Source organism: Urtica dioica, chromosome 2, assembly GCF_054948205.1.
Source record: "Urtica dioica subsp. dioica isolate 48M chromosome 2, U.dioica_male_clone48M_v1_H2, whole genome shotgun sequence".
In the NCBI taxonomy this organism is placed as follows: Eukaryota; Viridiplantae; Streptophyta; class Magnoliopsida; order Rosales; family Urticaceae; genus Urtica; species Urtica dioica.
In genome coordinates this window covers 7,762,903-7,781,466 of record NC_142757.1, presented here as the reverse complement: position 1 = coordinate 7,781,466, position 18,564 = coordinate 7,762,903, and the positions used below count along the sequence as shown (strand labels likewise).

General features: G+C 35.7%; 1 protein-coding gene across 2 annotated transcripts; it reads right to left on the bottom strand.

The window, feature by feature from the left end:
• Positions 1-12,368: 12,368 nt before the first annotated feature.
• LOC149404042 (metallopeptidase M24 family protein) lies at positions 12,369-17,276 on the bottom strand. 2 transcript variants are annotated; one of them, XM_089604288.1, is made up of 10 exons: positions 17,137-17,276; positions 16,882-16,995; positions 16,623-16,707; positions 16,389-16,538; positions 16,127-16,280; positions 13,371-13,586; positions 13,142-13,278; positions 12,966-13,057; positions 12,687-12,866; positions 12,369-12,569 (listed from the first exon to the last, which is right to left on the bottom strand). In XM_089604288.1, exons 2-10 carry the CDS (start codon positions 16,970-16,972, stop codon positions 12,487-12,489), a joined length of 1,188 nt encoding a protein of 395 aa, XP_089460414.1. In that variant the 5' UTR covers positions 16,973-16,995; positions 17,137-17,276; the 3' UTR covers positions 12,369-12,486. The 2 variants fall into 2 exon arrangements, with proteins under 2 accessions (XP_089460414.1, XP_089460422.1); XM_089604296.1 differs by having other exon boundaries at positions 12,369-12,566.
• Positions 17,277-18,564: the final 1,288 nt, after the last annotated feature.

Below are 18,564 nucleotides of genomic sequence, written 5' to 3'. Positions count from 1 at the left end.
TCCTTTTATTTCGAGTGATTTAGTGATAGAAACTTTCGTGGTTGCTCGAGTTGCCGAGGAAAGAAAGAGAGACGTGCTGCGAGGGAGACGAACGTTTTCAACCTTCCGAAGTCTCATCAACGTTCAAGCTTCTAAAGAGGTTAGTAAATTTATTATGCTCATATTAGTTTTATTTACATGTGCTTGCACTTTGTCTAGGTTAGTAAAAACTGTTTTACTTGAAAAAGAAAATTTTTAAAATTCCGCCGCTTAACGAAGCGTTAAACTTTTTCTTAAACCCTAGATCAATTCCAACAAATGGTATCAGAGCTATGGTCAAAGATATGCATGTACATGTATTTAAAAATATAAGCTTGAAAATCGTTTTCGAAAGTTTACTAATTTTGTGACAAGTTAGAATTGTTTTCTTATATTTTTTTTTAATTTATTGCTCTTGCCTTTAAATTAAAAATCATGTTGATTTTCTATGAGTTTGGGATGTTATTAAAACACATTAGAATCAGTTCTAAAAGTTTTTAATTGTTTATATTGAAAAACGTGTTTTAAAGGTTTGAGAATTTTCAAGTAAATTTTGTGACTAGTTATATTGTCTTGCTAGTTTCTTTTATTTACTTGAATCATTTTATGCATGTTGTTACCTTGCTAATAAAACACAAATAAAAGCTTTAACAACCTCCTAAAACGTTATGTTACACTTAATTCTTTTTCGCACCTAAAAAGGACCAAGCTTTAATTATTTCTTTTTCTTCGAGCTGGAGTAAAACCCGCAGTAAAAGTGGCATAACTCTCTTCTCAGAAATCGAAATTTAATGATTCTTGAATCAAATTAAAGAATCAAATTAAAGCTCTGTCTGTCCTCTGTCTAATGCCACTGGTTTCAGGTCAAAAGGACATCGGAGCCGCTAGTTATGGCGATTTTACTCCGAGGTGCGCGGCTGTTCCGAAAGTCCAGTTTTTTAGAATTCCGGATTTTCAGCCCCACTACCATGAGTTATAGAACTCTAATAAGAAAAATTTCTTGAGCAAAAATGTTTTTCATAAGATTATAAACATGATGTGAAAGATTAAAATGTTTTGATTTTTGAAAGTTTAATTGAAATTGAATTTTTACAAAACTGGTTTGAATTTTCAAAATCCGTTTTCGTTTTCAAACTTAAAAAATTTTGTCATCCAAATCAAATAAGTTTTCAAAATGTTTTCAAAACTATATCTATATCACATATGTTCAAAATCTATATGCTCTTGAAATTTTGAGTGGGAGGTCTCTTTGTAGACAAGCCGAAAAATAAAAAGATGTGTAATCTCAAACTTTCAAGTGTTCGAGTGAGTTGAAGTTCACACTTCCCTCATGCACTTTCCCGAAATAGAAAATAGGAAAAGATCCGAGTATGTCCCTTGTGCCTTTATGCACTAACACTGTTCTGAACATGAAGATCTAGGATTCTTTTCTAGTTGTCCACTCTATCGCTCTATAACTAGGAAAACTGTTTCCGAACTTATAAGAGTCGATGTACCAACTCCAAAAACTAAGTGGGAGGGTTATATTTGTTGTTTGTAACCCACGATCCCCAACACTAATGAACGAAGCAATTAACGTGGGACTAAGAGCCGCTCTTGCGACCCTCTCTTAAATGGGAGTACTCCAAGGTGTTTTTGCTTCGATCATTGCTCGATGAGCTACGTCCGAGAGTGAGACGATGATGACAAGGCCTCCCATTGGGGGATTGTTTTTCAAAGTCAATCTTTTGGACTAAGTGGTTGGTTGCACACTTAGGCTCAATCCCTAGTAATCCTCCCTTGAGGCTCTTCTAAAGGATGTGAGTGATCAAACCAATTTAAAAGGTGGCTAGTCAAAATTGATGTATTGACATCTTGGCTAGGCATTAATGATGTGTCATTTACTTATAAATGGAGTTTTTTAGCGGCCTTCTCTTGAGGGAGTAAATTATCGTTTGGTTTATAACACCTTTGTATTTTATCAAGTCTTAAATAAAACTTAAATCCTAAACCAAAGACTAATCATAAACTTGTTTCAACTTTTATAGGCAATATGTCTCTCAACCCTCTCTCGACAATTCTTTCCTCGAATAAACTCGAAGGCGACAATTACGTCGACTGGAAACGTAACCTCGACATAGTCCTTACTGTCGACAAGCACAAATGGGTTCTCACCACCCCCTGTCCTCAAACGAATCAAGATTCGACGCAAGAGGAAAAAGACGCCCTGGCGGCCTGGCTTCGATCCGATGAGATTGCGAGGTGCTATATTTTGGCATCAATGAACAATGTGTTGCAACAACAACATCGTGATTACGAAACTGCCACCGATATGCTCTACAATCTCCATGAGATGTTTGGAGGGCAAGGACGTCAAGCTAGGCAATAAGCGGTCCGACAGTTTATGAACTGTCGCATGAAGGCTGGGACTCCCGTTAGAGATCATATGATGCTGATCATTAGCTATCTAAACGAAATGGAGATCCTTGGATCTGAGATTGATGGGGAGACTAAAATAGATATGATCTTGGAAACTCTCCCCGAAACCTTTGATAACTTCAAGTTGAATTACTCCATGAACAAGCTAGAGTACACTATTACCGAGCTCATGAAGGAACTTCAAACCGCTGAGGCACTCACTAAGAAAAAGAGGGCTCTAGGAGAGGTACATGCTACTGCCTCCACCTTTGGATCTAAAAAGAGACCTCGCAAGGCCGAGAAGAAGAACCAACCTAAGGTTCAAACGAAGAAGAAGGCGCCGAAGGCTCCGAAGGTGGATAAGTCTAACGACAAACGCCACCACTGCAATGAGCCTGGTCACTGGTGTAGGAACTGTCCTGCCTACCTCAAAACTAAAGTAAAAGGTATTGTACTTATTACTGAAGCTTGTTTAGTAGCTGATAATGTATCATCGTGGATTATTGACTCCGCTGCTACTAACCATATTTGCTGCTCCTTAACTGGTTTTAGGAAAAGCAAAAGCTTAGAGGATGGCGACTTCTGCTTCAAGTGGGGTGATGGGAGCGTGGTGTCTGCGAAGGCTGTGGGATATGTGACGCTATCTTTTGAAGATCGCACTTTAAATTTGAATAATGTTTATTATGTTCCTTCCTTTGGGAAAAACTTAATATCTGTTGCTCAACTTTTAGAGCAAGATTATTATTTAAAGTTTATAAAGAATGGAATTCGTATTTCTTTTTCTAATTCTTTTGTCACTGATGCATGTATGAAGAATGGTCTTTTTTACATTTATCCCACTCAACCTTCCATCTTAGACACCGAAATAGATAATGATCTAATTAGGGAGCCAAAGAGGATCAAACTTTCTGAATCCTCCGATCTAACAAAATCAACATACCTATGGCACTTAAGACTTGGTCATATCAGTCTAGATAGGATTAAATGACTTGTGAGGGACGGTCCACTCCAAGCCTCTGCAATAGGTTCACTACCTACTTGTGAATCCTGCATAGAAGGAAAAATGACTAAGCGACCTTTCTCCGATAAGGGTCGAAGAGCCACTGAGTTGCTGGAGCTAGTACATTCTGATGTATGTGGTCCGCTCAGCCAACAGGCACGTGGAGGATACGAATACTTCGTTACCTTCACCGATGATTACTCACGATATGGTTTTGTCTATTTGTTGTCATGAACAAATGAAGAAGCTTCTAGAAGCTCCTTCTAGAGTAGAAATGGGTGCCTACTACCCAAGAGAAAGAGAGAATATTTTGTGCATAAATGTATCTAGATATTTGCCAAAAGAAAAAGACGAAACAAATTTTCTCCAAAGAGGAAAGCATAGGGGCGGCCAAGTAGAGTCAAGGCAAGGCAAAGGAACAAAAAGGGAAACAAATCCAAGCCTTCTAGAAGGCTGCCTTGGCCGAGTATCTCATAGAGGAAAAGAGGAAATTGGCTCATGAATATGTGATATTCTATAGAAGAGGAAACTACATTATTGAAGGTGAGACCTCTCCTATAAATAGGAGCCTCATTCTTCTCATTTTTCTCATTCCACATAAGTTAGAGATTGAGAGCCTCTCTCTCTAGACCTTGTGGCCGACCCCTCTCTCTCTCTCTAGTCAATTTCGTTTTATTGTTTTGGCACCTAAGTCTGACCTAGTGTTTAGCTCTGCGACTTCAAGATTCGTTCTTAAGTCGTAGTGTTTAAAAGTGCCCACACACTAATTCCTTTTATTTCGAGTGATTTAGTGATAGAAACTTTCGTGGTTGCTCGAGTTGCCGAGGAAAGAAAGAGAGACGTGCTGCGAGGGAGACGAACGTTTTCAACCTTCCGAAGGCTCATCAACGTTCAAGCTTCTAAAGAGGTTAGTAAATTTATTATGCTCATATTAGTTTTATTTACATGTGCTTGCACTTTGTCTAGGTTAGTAAACACTGTTTTACTTGAAAAAGAAAATTTTTAAAATTCTGCCGCTTAACGAAGCGTTAAACTTTTTCTTAAACCCTAGATCAATTCCAACAAATGGTATCAGAGCTATGGTCAAAGATATGCATGTACATGTATTTAAAAATATGAGCTTGAAAATCGTTTTCGAAAGTTTACTAATTTTGTGACAAGTTAGAATTGTTTTCTTAGATTTTTTTTAATTTATTGCTCTTGCCTTTAAATTAAAAATCATGTTGATTTTCTATGAGTTTGGGATGTTGTTAAAACACATTAGAATCAGTTCTAAAATTTTTTAATTTTTTATATTGAAAAACGTGTTTTAAAGGTTTGAGAAATTTCGAGTAAAATTTTGTGACTAGTTTTCTTGTCTTACTAGTTTCTTATTTTTACTTGAATCGTTTTATGCTTGTTGTTATTTCTTTTATGCCTTGTTATTACCTTGCTAATAAAACACAAATAAAAGCTTTAACAACCTTCATAAAACGTTCCGTTACACTCGATTCTTTTTCGCACCTAAAAAGGACCAAGCTTTAATTATTTCTTTTTCTTCGAGCTGGAGTAAAACCCGCAGTAAAAGTGGCATAACTCTATGTTAAGAAATCGAAATTTAATGATTCTTGAATAAAATTAAAGCTCTGTCTGTCTTCTGTCCAATGCCACCGGTTTCAGGTCAAAAAGACATCGGAGCCGCCAGTTATGGCGATTTTACTCCGAGGTGCGCGGCTGTTCCGAAAGTCCAGTTTTTTAGAATTCCGGATTTTCAGCCCCACTACTATGAGTTATAGAACTCTAATGAGATAAATTTCTTGAGCAAAAATATTTTTCATAAGATTATAAACATGATGTGAAAGATTAAAATGTTTTGATTTTTGAAATTTTAATTGAAATTGAATTTTTACAAAACTGGTTTGAATTTTGAAAAACCGTTTTCGTTTTCAAACTTAAAAAATTTTGTCATCCAAATCAAATAAGTTTTCAAAATGTTTTCAAAACTATATCTATATCACATATGTTCAAAATCTATATGCTCTTGAACTTTTGAGTGGGAGGTCTCTTTGTAGACAAGCCGAGGACGCGGTTCGAGACGACGAGGACGCGGCCCGAGACATGACAGAGCTGTCGCGCGAGCGTCGACTAGGCGAGGCCGAGACCGAACGAAGGCCAACGTTTCGTTTTTTGGCTCGGAGACTCGCAGAGTGTCCGTTTAAGAAATTTAACGAGTTATTTAATTATTATTACCTTGTACTCATGAAGTTTAAGGTTTTTGTTAAGTATTGTTCCGAGTTAGCACTTTGATTAATTTCTAATTTAGAACTTTGTTAATTAATTTTTATTTAATTTTAAATGAATTTTGATTTAATTTTTTATTTCTGATTTTGTAATTTTTATAATTAAAAAAATATATTCGGTGCGACATTGTCGCACCGAATATTATGGCGGGAAGGGTATTAGGTGCGACAATGTCGCACTTGATATGAATATACCCGCCAATTTTAATATATTTGGCAGGAAAATAGCTTGGGCATTAGGTGCGACATGTCGCACCCGAAAATGTCGCACTTAAAGGTATGACTATTAGGTGCGACATGTCGCGCCTAATGCCTTTAGCGACGGGCTTTTAGGTGCGACTTTGTCGCACCTAATAAACTATTAGGTGCGACTTTTGACATATTTGGTGCGACATCCGTCACACCAGATGACGATTTTTGTCCTAATGAAATGTTATCCGAGAAATCGCATTAACAAAGCACATGACACGGCTTTCACAATATGATCATTTTGCTTGGGCTCATTTATTAAGCCGGGATTGGCATTTTTCTTTTACCAGAGCTGGAAGTGGCAATTTTTTTTTACAAGAGCTTGGATTGACATTTATTCAGTGAAAACTGCAGCACTAGTAGGACTCAGATTTTACTGGTATTAGAAGATAAATCAAAGAAATATCGTGAAATTCAGAAAAAGAAAAAGAAAACAGTACCGTTGAGAATATTGTTACCATCGAGAAATACCGTCAAATACCGTACTTACCGAAAAGGATGTAGTGAATAAATATTTTTTAAAAATTCATACATAACATAAAGTAAAAATAGAAAAAATCTACAATAATAGTTCAAAAAAAATCCAACGCAAACTTAATGACATACTTCAATACAAAGTACAAAATAAAAATAATGATGATATTCACGTCAAAAATCAACTAATTTTAATGACATAAAATTTATATTCTACAACTAATTTAACAAAAAAAAAAAGTCAAAAACACATTCAAATCCAAACCCTATTTTATAATGTAACAAAAAAATTGGATACAAACTCCAATTAAACACAATAGTGAAGTTAGAAACTAAGAATTAGAACTAAATCATCAAAAACTAACTACAAATATCGTGAAAAATACTAAATATCATCACATTTTAAGAAATGTAGGTATTTGAATACATACCGATAAATTTCCGTCGAAATGCGTGAAAAGCCTAAAGACAACCGGAAAGTGGATGGATTTCCTGGAAAACACCAGAAACCGGAACGGTTTTCTCAGAATCCAAGAAAAATTTTGATTTTGTACATATCGTTACCGGATTTGAAAAAATGGTTTCCGGACTGGTTTCCATCCGGTTTCCTCGGAATTTCAAACATTGGAGCGCATTAGTTGTTCACGTACAATAATAGGTGCTTCGATGTTTAAAAAATCATATTATAAAAGAAAATAATTGGACCAGGCATGGTCACCTATGCGAGAATCAGGTACAGACTCACGTTCAGCTTGAGGTGGGAATGTGGCCGGAGCCACTTCTAACTTCTGTGAAACTTTCATATATACCTTCTTTTAAATATGGTTATTTCTTAAATTACTATATATTTATAAAAATGTCATAAGTATCTCATTTATTTTATAAAATTTTATAACTACCTTATTATTATTATTACATAAGCTTTATAGGGTTTAGCTTGTTGCCTATACAATAATAATAATAATAATAATGGAATTATAAAAAATATAATAGTACAAATTTAAGTGCAGGTGGCGTTAACCATTCTTCCAACAGGTGATACGGTACCTTAATTATTTTGTTTGAAAATTTGAGTGTAGATTTTACTGATTTTCTTATAATTTATATGTGATGATTATTAAGACTCACTTTTCATTTTTTGTATCAAGTGTGTAATTAAATCGTTCGATTCAAATTATCATGCAATGAGACAAAATTGCAATCTCAAATCCGTTAAAAAAAACTTCTCGACCATTCAAAACTATTTGAAATATAGAGATTGAACTGTACAAACTAAGAAAACAAATTAAAGAAGATTAAATTGTACTCTTAGATCGGTCTGGTTCGACTTAGTCGAAATGCAGATTGTTTTGAATATATATTTTTTTATGTTATAAATTTAAATAGATAAATATATATTAAAAATCATTTTACATACTCGTTAAGAGATTCACTATTTTTTTAATGTAACGATTTTAATTAATCGGTGTCAATTCCTATGCCAAATGAGTGTGCGCGGTCACCAACTAAGGAATTAATCAGTTGAAACCGTGTTTCTCAAGGGGCCTTGGAATGAAACTGTCACGACCCGCGACCTCTCGCCGCCGGTTCACGAGCCGCGACAGTGGGCTACGTCACAACTCTCAATATCAATATTAATATAACAATATCTCTCATATCAACCAGATACATAATTAAATAAACATAATAACCATAATACTTATATTAAACATAATACGATAATACATAAGTATTATAAGTGGTTATATGAAAAACCCGGGTAAATTTTTCGCGTTAACGTTTAACTTTAGGAATTAGAGCCTTATAGCAACTCTTATTTATACACAAGCTCCCGAATTTTAAGTATACATACAAGGGATGGTTTGGGGAGCATTGTTTAAATAGAGTTTTACAAAATACTAATATATAGTAATTTGATCCCGGGTGAGTTCCCATTAGCCCAAAGGTCAAGAGATACACGTCCGGTCTTCGTCTTCAGTTCTGTTATTCACATCGCCGCCTTGCCCTTCTCTACATTACCAAGGGTCATAAAACTGTGAGTCGATTGACTCAGTAAATGGGAGTCTAACTTCGAAAATAAAGCGACTAATGCCATGTGATAACATGTGACGTGCAAACAAGCACATAAGAATGCAATGATGCAAATCTAACAAGTTCTAGAGCATGACTGATGTGTGCACACTCTAACTAATACTTGTCGTCTTTAAGGTTACACACATCCCCCGCTATAACCTCTAGAACGACAAGAGACCAGCCTTAGACTTTGAGCAGCAGTCGTCCGGCGGCCTAAGAGTTTTACGTCTGTCTGGGATTCACTAATGGTACCACTTCATTCGACGTCGGCGCAACCCCCAGGCCCACATAGCCCATCAAGGTGTATTCTTCAGGCCTTCATAGCCTGGCAACAAAGTCGGGTACGACTCTTGGTCGACTCCCCGAGATATGAGTACTCAGCGCTATCCCCCAGGCCCTCATAGCCCGTTAGGATTCATTTCCTTTTGGTACCATCGACACATCAATAGAAACTTTTGTGGTTATTCGAGTTCCCGAAGAACGAAGAAAGACGAGCTGCGTGGGGAAACGAGCGTTTCAACCTCCACAAGCTTCTCAACGATCAAGCTTCACAAAGGTTAGTAAACGTGTAATCGCTTTTAGATAGTTTTAATAATAACATGTGATTGCTCTTTGTCTAGGTTAGTAAAACCATTTTACTTGTTTAAAAGAAAATTTTTATTTTCTACCGCTTGCTCGAAGCATTAAATCTTTTCTTAATCCTAGATCATTTCCAACATTGGTAGTCGTACGGCCATGGTCACTCATCGGCGGGCGTGTCGGGGCGTTGTGAGGTGTGTCAAGCTTCCATTGAGGCGTGTTATGGCGGGGGCAATGTGAGTCAAGGCATAACATGGCAAGGTTAGGGTAAGTCTTCAGCGATGCGCGTCAAATCTTTGGCGAGGCGGGGGTCATTTTTTGGCGCCGAAAATGACGCCTTAATATAACTTATTAAGCAAGTGTGATAAATACCATACAAATCCGAGAACTCTCGTCCCAAATTACGATATTTAATACTCTGACAACTTTGAAAGTAGAAGGAACTGTCTGGGGCTACTTGGAACCTAAAAAATTACAAGAATCAGTTTGCATCCGCGTTACAATTATCATATAAAGAATTGATTATTTAAAGCGATAGAAGTTTGCATAATTTCATGATTCTCCCGGCTGATCATGAATGAACCTACATGAGATAGCTAACCACACAAAGTTACCAAACATAACTCCACTTAAGTGAAAACTATACAGAAAACATTATCGTAAAAGTAATCCTAATCAACACAGCCCAAATGTATATTCTCCGTATAAATTTAGGAAACTGATGGATGGAAATATTTCCAAGTTCAACGCTCTTACATGAAACAACAGCATATAACTCCACCGATTACGAAACCAAATAGAGTTCATTTATATGAAAATTTTCTTGTCTTACATTTCTCTTTTTTTTGTTGGCTCAGCTTAGCAAGATTTCAAAAGAGATCAGCTAGCTCCTCAGTAAAAAAAAAAAATAAATAAATAAATCCTTAGAAAAGATAAATCTCCTTGTATAATCAATTGCTTGTTGAGACGACAAATCACGTAGTTTTATACAAAGGAGGAGGTGGATGCTCGTAGCCGGAGGTGGATCTTCTCAATGGAGGCGTTTTCCTCGGTGATCCAATGAGTGACGGTTGAGGCTGTTGGGCTTTTCGACGGAGGTGATCGTCATATCGGCTAGGTCTCCGGCTCTCTGGGTTTTTTTTTTTGAAAGCTCTGGCCTCGTTTCTTGTACGAGAGAGAGAGAGAGAGAGAGAGAGAGAGAGAGAGAGAGAGAGAGAGAGAGAGAGAGAGAACGGGGAGTAAATGAGGAAATGATGTATAGAAAGGAAAAAGAAACAAATGAGAAAAAAAAAATCAAATGATAGGATAATATGGACATTTGATATGTGACCACTTATAGAATTATCCTAAAGTATGTTTTGGTTGATTTTGGTCAAAAACATTGACTAATAGATCTGTCCAAATCTCAAAACTAAGCCTCAAACCAATCACAACATCAAACCCTAATCAGGCCTTGCCTGCAACCCAAAGGGCCTTGTGCCTGAGCCCAAACTTACCCGGATGATGCTGATTTTTGGGCTGGACCGATCTGGGCCCCTTAATTGTTGCGCTCGGTTGGGCCCAAGCTCAGGCCTAGCAAGGGCTTAATTTTTTGGGTCGGGCCAGCAAACTTGAGAGTTGGGAGGTTGTATTGAATATAAAGAGATTATTCCTAAACTATGACCTCCTCAATACTTTTGGACCAAAATCAAATATGTCAAAATTAATCCAAAAGTATGACTTCCTTATATTTCTTGATACAAAACTACCCTCAATGAAACATCGTTTTTCTTTCATATTCCGTATGTCTAGTTTATTTACATGATTGTCAATAATATACTTGATTTATTGATATTGTCGACATTACGATTTTTTTTTTAACCTGAAAAATTTGAAGAAAAAAATATATATATTCAAGCAAACCAAACGAAAATCAACAACCACACATCCGAAATATATATTCAAGCAAACCAAACGAAAATCAAGCAAACCATTTACATGCGATGATTTAGGTTTATTTGTCATGACATTAACTTTAAGGTTTGAGTTTTAGCGTTTTTTGTGATAGTGGGTGGAGAAGAAGAAGAAGAAGAAATCATAACGGAGAAGAAAAGGAATTGACGTGGAGGCAAAGAGAGAGAGAGAGAAAGAGAGAGAGAGAGAGAGAGAGAGAGAGAGAGAGAGAGAGAGAGAGAGAGAGAGATATTTATATTCATATCAACATATTTCGGATGTGCCTAATAACTTTGGAAATCTGAAGAAAAAAAATAATAAAAAAAATGGTTTTAATAATCTTGAAATTTGATTGAAATTTTTTTGACATTTTATCTTTTTATTGGCATCAATGTTAATAAATCTTCAAACGATTCTGAGAAATTTTTTGAAGATTTATTGACATCGATGTCAACAAATTTTCAAGATGACAATAAATCTTAAAAAAAATTTGGTATGATTGACATGCATAAATTTTATTGACAACGATACCAATAAATCTCCAAACAATTTTCTAGAATCGTTTTAAGATTTATTGACATCTACGTCAATAAAAAGATAAAACGTCAATAAATCTTCAACCGAATTATCAAAATTTTCAAACTTTTTTTTTCAGATTTTCAAAATTTCCAATTTGTTTTTTCTTTTTGTAAATTCACCTACCAAACGAAAAATGATCTCTTATTAAGTAAATATCAAAATTAAATTAAAAAAAAAAATTCATTAAACATATTTTTGTACAACACATATATAGAAGGGTCAAGCGGCTATATAGCAAAAAAGAACTTAAGTTTTTGTAAAATAACCATAGTTTGCCAACTATAAGCAAACTAACTCAATTAAGATTAATCTAGACTGGATTAAATTTAATCCCAACGAACTATAGAGACAGAATGTAAGCTTTATGAAAACTGAATTAAAATTAATCGAAACAGGATTAAAAATCGTAATACTCTCAATTAGCTATTTTACTATACCTAATGAAACTATGGCTATTTTGCAAAAATCATAGTTTGAATTGACTATTTCATATCATTTTTTCTATATAGAATTATACTTTTGGATTAATTTTAATTTATTGAATTTTGATCCAAGTAATGAAATATCATAGTTTAACAATAATCCCTTGAATAAAACACATTTCATTTGATTTCTTTCGTTTAAGTAACTCATTGTTGTCGGATTGACGAAATTTAATAAAACGTACAAGGGATCAAAAATAACGAAAGGGATCAAAAATTTAATATACGCTGATTGGTTTGATTTCCGTTATTTAGGCTGTTCATTGTGAATTGACGAAATTTTAGAAAATGTATTAGGGATCTGGCTCGGTCTGAATACTATGTATTTAATCAATCTAATATCCAACCACATACAATGGAGACAGAAGAAAAGTACCAAAATTGAAAATATCGGACGAATGTAATTTTAACGGAAAAACAAAACTCATTTCGCTTCTGCTCCAGTTGTGGCGTCCATAGGTTCAGCTTCTGAAGACTCCTCTGCTTTTTCACCCTTCTTGGCTGCTGCTGCATTTACATGAGTTTTGAAACAAAGGCTTTCAAAGATAAAGCTAATATTTAATTTTTCATTAGAATAACCCCGTAATAAATCTGGTTGTTTATTGTTTATGGAATCAAACTCACCTTTCTTCTTCTTGCCACCACCCTTCTTCTTTGACTTGACGCCCAAAGCCAACCAGGCTTTGATTTCAGGATCCTCTATTGTCTTCGTCGGCTGAAGCTCCTGAAGGGAATGGGATGTGACTCTGTCTGAGCCATTTGGCATCAGCAAAACAGTGAATTTGATATGGGCAACCAAATCGCCTACAAAACCCACCCATCAAAATCAGTTCAGCCTTCAATATAATTAGAGTAATCAAGAAAACATATTAGCTTTTCCTATTCAAAGACAGAGATCCTAACCAGGCTTTTCGTGAAGAACAGGGTATGGCTGCAAAAGATCATGATTCACACACTCCACTAATCCAAGTCGAGCCCTTTTCTCTTCCAAAGCCCTGCTCACCAAATCCTTAACACATTTAAGAGCCAAAACTAGACGGTAACAGTAACAAGACTTGTTATGTACAACCAAAACTAACCTTGCACTGAAAGGCATGATCGGAAACTTCTGGCTGATCTCACTGAAAATAAACCTTGAAGCTTTCATCTTTAGGTGATAGCTCTTGTCAACGGCTCTTTTATAGATGGTTGTTTGTTTTTCATCCAAAAGCCTAGGCTGCAAAAGTTTGAAATAATCTTTAGCAATCAAAGTTAGATATTTATTGTAGATAAATTTATCTTCTTATTCATCTCCTCTCCTTCAATTACCTTTCCGTCGCCTGTAGTTGTGACTATATCAATCGAATAGACCTCATTCTCCTCAAACTCTGCATCGTCAACTCTTGTCTCTGGATTGGATACACTCAGCACAACCTTGTTTCCATCAATCACAAACTGCTTTAGCTGGTGGCTGAGAACACCTTCAACGATCTTGCAGTCATATGCGGTGGCGACTTTCTGAATTGCTTCTGATACGTCTTTGTTCTGGAAAGTTACCAAAACAAATATTTGTGAGCTTCTAAAGCACATCATCATAAAAATACAAGAAGCAAATGTCAGACTGCTTCTGTTTTATGTCTATCAAGCATGTTTCCATTTATTAAAAAAAGACAAGAAAACATCTAATTATTACTCTAAGCAATATAATCAGTTATCTCGAAAGAGCAAGTTCAACCCAAATATAATTAATAACAAAGTCAACTATAGCAAGAGCGAACAAATAAGCAGGTGTACTAGAATATGTTCCCAAATCAGTGTAACTATGACAATAATCTTCACTTGGATAGTCATCCATAGCTGTTTATATTAAATCATCACCGGGAGTAAAATATTGCCATAATACAAAGAATCAATACAATATGAGCCAACTATTACTGGGAAATGTAAACGCACACAGTAAACACTTAAAATCCTATAACGCAGTGGTAACATAAACAATATGAAATGGGTTTCAGCTAAACATACTAACAAAAGTAAAATAAAGTGATCGGTCTTTGCCAAAATAGCATGTTTCAGCTGGTTTATGCACAAGATTCTATCAGTGTAACTATGACAAAAAAAAAAAGCTTCATCGGATAATATCCATCGCTGTAAATGCTTCATCATGTAGAAGCCATGTTAGCAAAATGACCACTTAATCCAAGCAGAGTATGGTACATAAGAAAGAGGTAATCCACAATTAATAAGCCTTCTGAGTCTTCCCCACCCATTGAAAATAGCTTCTCAACTCAAACCACCATGATAAGTCTACACTTTGACATTGTAAATTAATCAAATGTGGCCCGACTCAGAGAAACAGGTGTACAATGTCATCAAACATGCCAACCTGAAGCACCCCAAAAAAGCCAAGGAATATTATAGGCAACAGGGAAAAAGAGGTAATCAATAAAAACTGGTCACCTCAGCAAAGTTGCCCTAAACCTTCTACAAGTCTCCGTTCTCAACTCAGCAGGCACTGACTGATCCTAATATTTTCAATTGTAGAGATCGCAATTTTCAACTCAAAACACCATGATAAATTTACACTTAGAAATTGTAAATGATTCATCTAAAATCAAGTCTGGAAGGCAGAAACAGACAAATTAATCAAATGTGGCCAACTCAGAGAAACAGGTGTAAAATGTCAAACATGCCCAACCTGAAGCACCACCAAAAAGCCAAGGAATGTTATTGGCAACAGGGAAAAAGAGGTAATCAATAAGAACTGATCACCTCGGCAAAGTTGCCCTAAACCTTCTACAAGTCTTCGTTCTCAACTCACCTTGCACTGACTGATCCTAATAATGTCACTCATAGAGACAGAAAGCAGAAATTTTAACACTTATGCAATCAGAAAGCAGAAACAGACAAAATAACCTTCACTTCAAAATTAATATAAAAAGCAAAAATTAATAAAAAAAACATGTACAGTGTAGAACATGAAAACCTGAAGCACCCAAAAATTCAAAGGCATATTCTACGCAACGGGTAAAAAGAGGTAATCAACAAAAACTGACCACCTCGGCAAATTTTCCTTTTATAAGATTTGCTTCTCAGCTCAATGGGGCACTGAATAATCCTTATAAATCACACTTAAGAGATTGTAAATTTAATATTTATAATCAGGTCAGAAGACAGAAACAGACAAGGTGCCCTTCCTTTCAAAACAAATTTAAAAGACAGGTTGATATTCTGATAAAATGTGCCTGATTCAGAGAAACAGGTGTACACTGTAGTACATGCCAACCTGAAGCACCTCAAAAAAGACCAAAGATTACTGTTGGCAACAGGGAAAAAGAGGTAATCAACAAAACTGACCACCTCGGCAAAGTTGCTTATCTTATTTAGCATATTAAACCAAGCCTAACTACAACATGGATATCGAAAATAAAAACACAGCAACCAATGAAAGACCAAGCATTGTGTTACACGCAACAGGGACAAGAGGTAAAATCCATGAAACAAATATCCTCGGCAAAGTTGCCTCCAACATGAGTACTATCACAAAAACTAAACAAATTTCATTTAGTTCATAAAAAATATTAATTTATAACTTATATTTACTTCTATGATCATGTGAGGGTGGCACGTCCACATAGCCAACAGCAAACATCAAAACCAAAATCGACTTGCAAAGTTAGTAGAGAATCACCAAACGCAAAAAGCTTTTTTAGATCCCATCAGAGTAACTATGACAAAAAGCCACATGTGGACATCATTTATCCATAGCTCATTAAGAAAATTCATCATAAGGGATTTTACTTGAAACTAAAAGCTTTGTAAATGCACAACTTACATCCAACGAGAAAATGTTAACAAATTTCATGATCTTGGATTGAAGATTGGAACCGCCTAATCTTCAATCCAAGATCAAAACTAAAAAACAACTTTATGTGTGGACAAAATATCAGACAGAATTAAAATAGAGTAATTAATATAATTTCATTATTTACAAAGTGCATAGCAAAAAAAAGTATTCAGCATAGCAAGGTGACAGTTAAAATAAAAAGGCCATCCATTTTTTAGTTTAACACGTAATAACTTACATTTTTTCCCGGCCTCACTAGCCTCAATGCAACTTCAGCAGCAGTATTGGCAGCCAAAATAACATCAGCCGCCCTCCCTGTGACTGGCCCTTGATGAAGAACATGGGTATGCGCAACAACAGCTATAAATCCATCAATGTGACAACCCATATCACTGACAACAAAAAAAATGGGATAGAAATGAATGTCAAGTATCGTTCAAAAATCAGTACAGAAACCATCGTTAACAGAAATATGCTCCCAGTCTGAATCCATAACTTACATTTTCAACATATCACCTTCTTCCAACACAGACTCGTCGCTTGCAAGGGGTGAGAAATGGCAAACGGTGTTGTTAACAGAAATGCAAGTCGGGAATGCGACACCCCTTTCAATCTTCTTCTTAACATTTTTGTACACATTCCCAGTTTGTCTAAAATACGAACAAAAACAATAGATAAACATTCAGTCTACAATTTTGTAAAGTACAACCATGTGTTTGAGACTGATGACTTACTCTTTAATGTATAAATCTCCTTTCTCACATAGATCCACAATCTTGGCTTTAGGCTTGCACACTGAAAGTACTAACTGCAAAGCCTCTGCGCGTAAGAAAATGAAAGTTCCAAAACAATTTCATCACAAAATATAAATGGAATGACATAGAACAAACCAAAATTAATTCATACAGGATTTAGTTCTCAACTGTTTATGTCCACAACCGTGACATCAATGCACGGAAAAGAAACAAAAAAAAATTGGAAACGAGAAATTACTGTTAACAATCTCAGCAGCGCTCTTGTACTTGGTCACAACCTCGGGAGAAGTGAGATCCAACTCTTTCTCTTCTCTCTCGTCGTCCGACATCGTTTCTACGGTCTCAAATCACTCTGAGAAGAAAAAAAAAATACAGCAGAAATGAGCACAATTTCAGAAACCGAAAGCAAACAAAACTAGTATTCAAACTCGCAATCAAACAATCGAATAGATAAGCAGAAAAACTTCGATAGAATCATTACGTAAGAACTCACATAAAACGATAAGGATTAGCGGCGAAGATGCGATGCGAAGGAAGCTAGGGTTAGAGAGAGAAAGAGAGAGAGAGAGAGAGAGAGAGAGAGCGGAGTGATGAGATAGTGCCAAGTTAGGGTTTCGAAAACATACGGCTGCTTTGCATTAAATAGGACGTTTCTCGTTGTGCCATCTTTTGGGTAGGGCTACGTTTTTGTTTTTTTTTTTTTATGAAAATAATAGCATAAATGCATTTATATTTTAATTTTTTTGTTTGAAGTTTTTAACTTTTTTTTAATTAACACAACAAAATAAATAATTTAAACATTGATTAAAATAATGATATTTAATTTTATTTCTCTTTCACATCATTTGAGTGGCAACTTAAAAAAAAAAAAAAAAAAAAAAACACACTCCAATACTAAATGCTTTAAAAGTTGCCCAAAATAATTTTATTTTATTGTCTACAATTTTTTTATAATTTAGATTTATATGATGTAATTAAAAATAAATGTAACATAATTAAAATAGAAGATTAAACTAAAAATCATAACATTCAGAACTATAAGAAATTAACCTTAATATAAGTACACATGTTTTTCTGATCTTTTTTTTTGTTATAGAATCACGTACGATGTGTTAACAATGAGATAATCCATATATTGCTTTATCCTATTATTTTTTTATGATGCTATTTTATTTAGAATGGCTTTTCTAGTTTTTTTTTTTTTTGGAATTGTTCAGGGTTTGAGAGAAGATAGATGAGGAGTGCTCGTTAAAAGCCTACTGGCTACTAATCACGTAGACGACCTAAGGGAGATGTTCTAATCCTCTGCCGGTACAAAATGAAGCTCAATCCCAACAAATGCGTGTTCGGGGTTGAGTCCGGGAAGTTCCTAGGCTACATCGTTAGCCAGCGAGGACTCGAAGCAAACCCCGAGAAAATCAAGGCACTCCTTGATATGAGATCTCCTCGACAAGTTAAGGAGGTCCAAAGTTTGAAAGGTCGGATTGCCGCCCTTGCACGTTTTGTGGCTAAGGCAACCGACAAGTGTCAACCGTTCTTCAAAGCTATAAAGAAGACGGATGGTTTTGTGTGGACGGGCGAGTGCGAAAAAGCCTTCCAAGAAATGAAGACTTACTTCGGAACACCTCCGTTTCTTTCCAAGCCAAAGGAAGGCGAGATGCTCTACGTCTATCTCGTTGTCTCCGAACAGGCAGTAAGTGTTGTTCTAGTCCGCGAAGAGGATAAGGTTCAATGGCCTATTTTCTACGTGAGCGAGGATTTACTTTACGCCGAAACACGTTATACGGAGATAGAGAAACTTTCTCTTGCTCTCCTTGTAGCCGCCAAAAAGCTACGCCCCTATTTCCAAGCTCACCCTATTGCAGTCCGAACAGGACACCCCATCGGTAAAGCTCTTCAAAAAGGAACAACGACTCGCATG

Coding starts and splice junctions, on each gene's coding strand:
- LOC149404042 (XM_089604288.1), bottom strand. CDS start 16,972: ATGTCGGACGACGAGAGAGAAGAGAAAGAGTTGGATCTCACTTCTCCC. Junction 13,587..16,126: donor TAGTGAGGCCGGGAAAAAAT/GTAAGTTATTAC, acceptor GTAACTTTCCAG/AACAAAGACGTATCAGAAGC. Junction 12,570..12,686: donor TGGTGGCAAGAAGAAGAAAG/GTGAGTTTGATT, acceptor ATGTAAATGCAG/CAGCAGCCAAGAAGGGTGAA.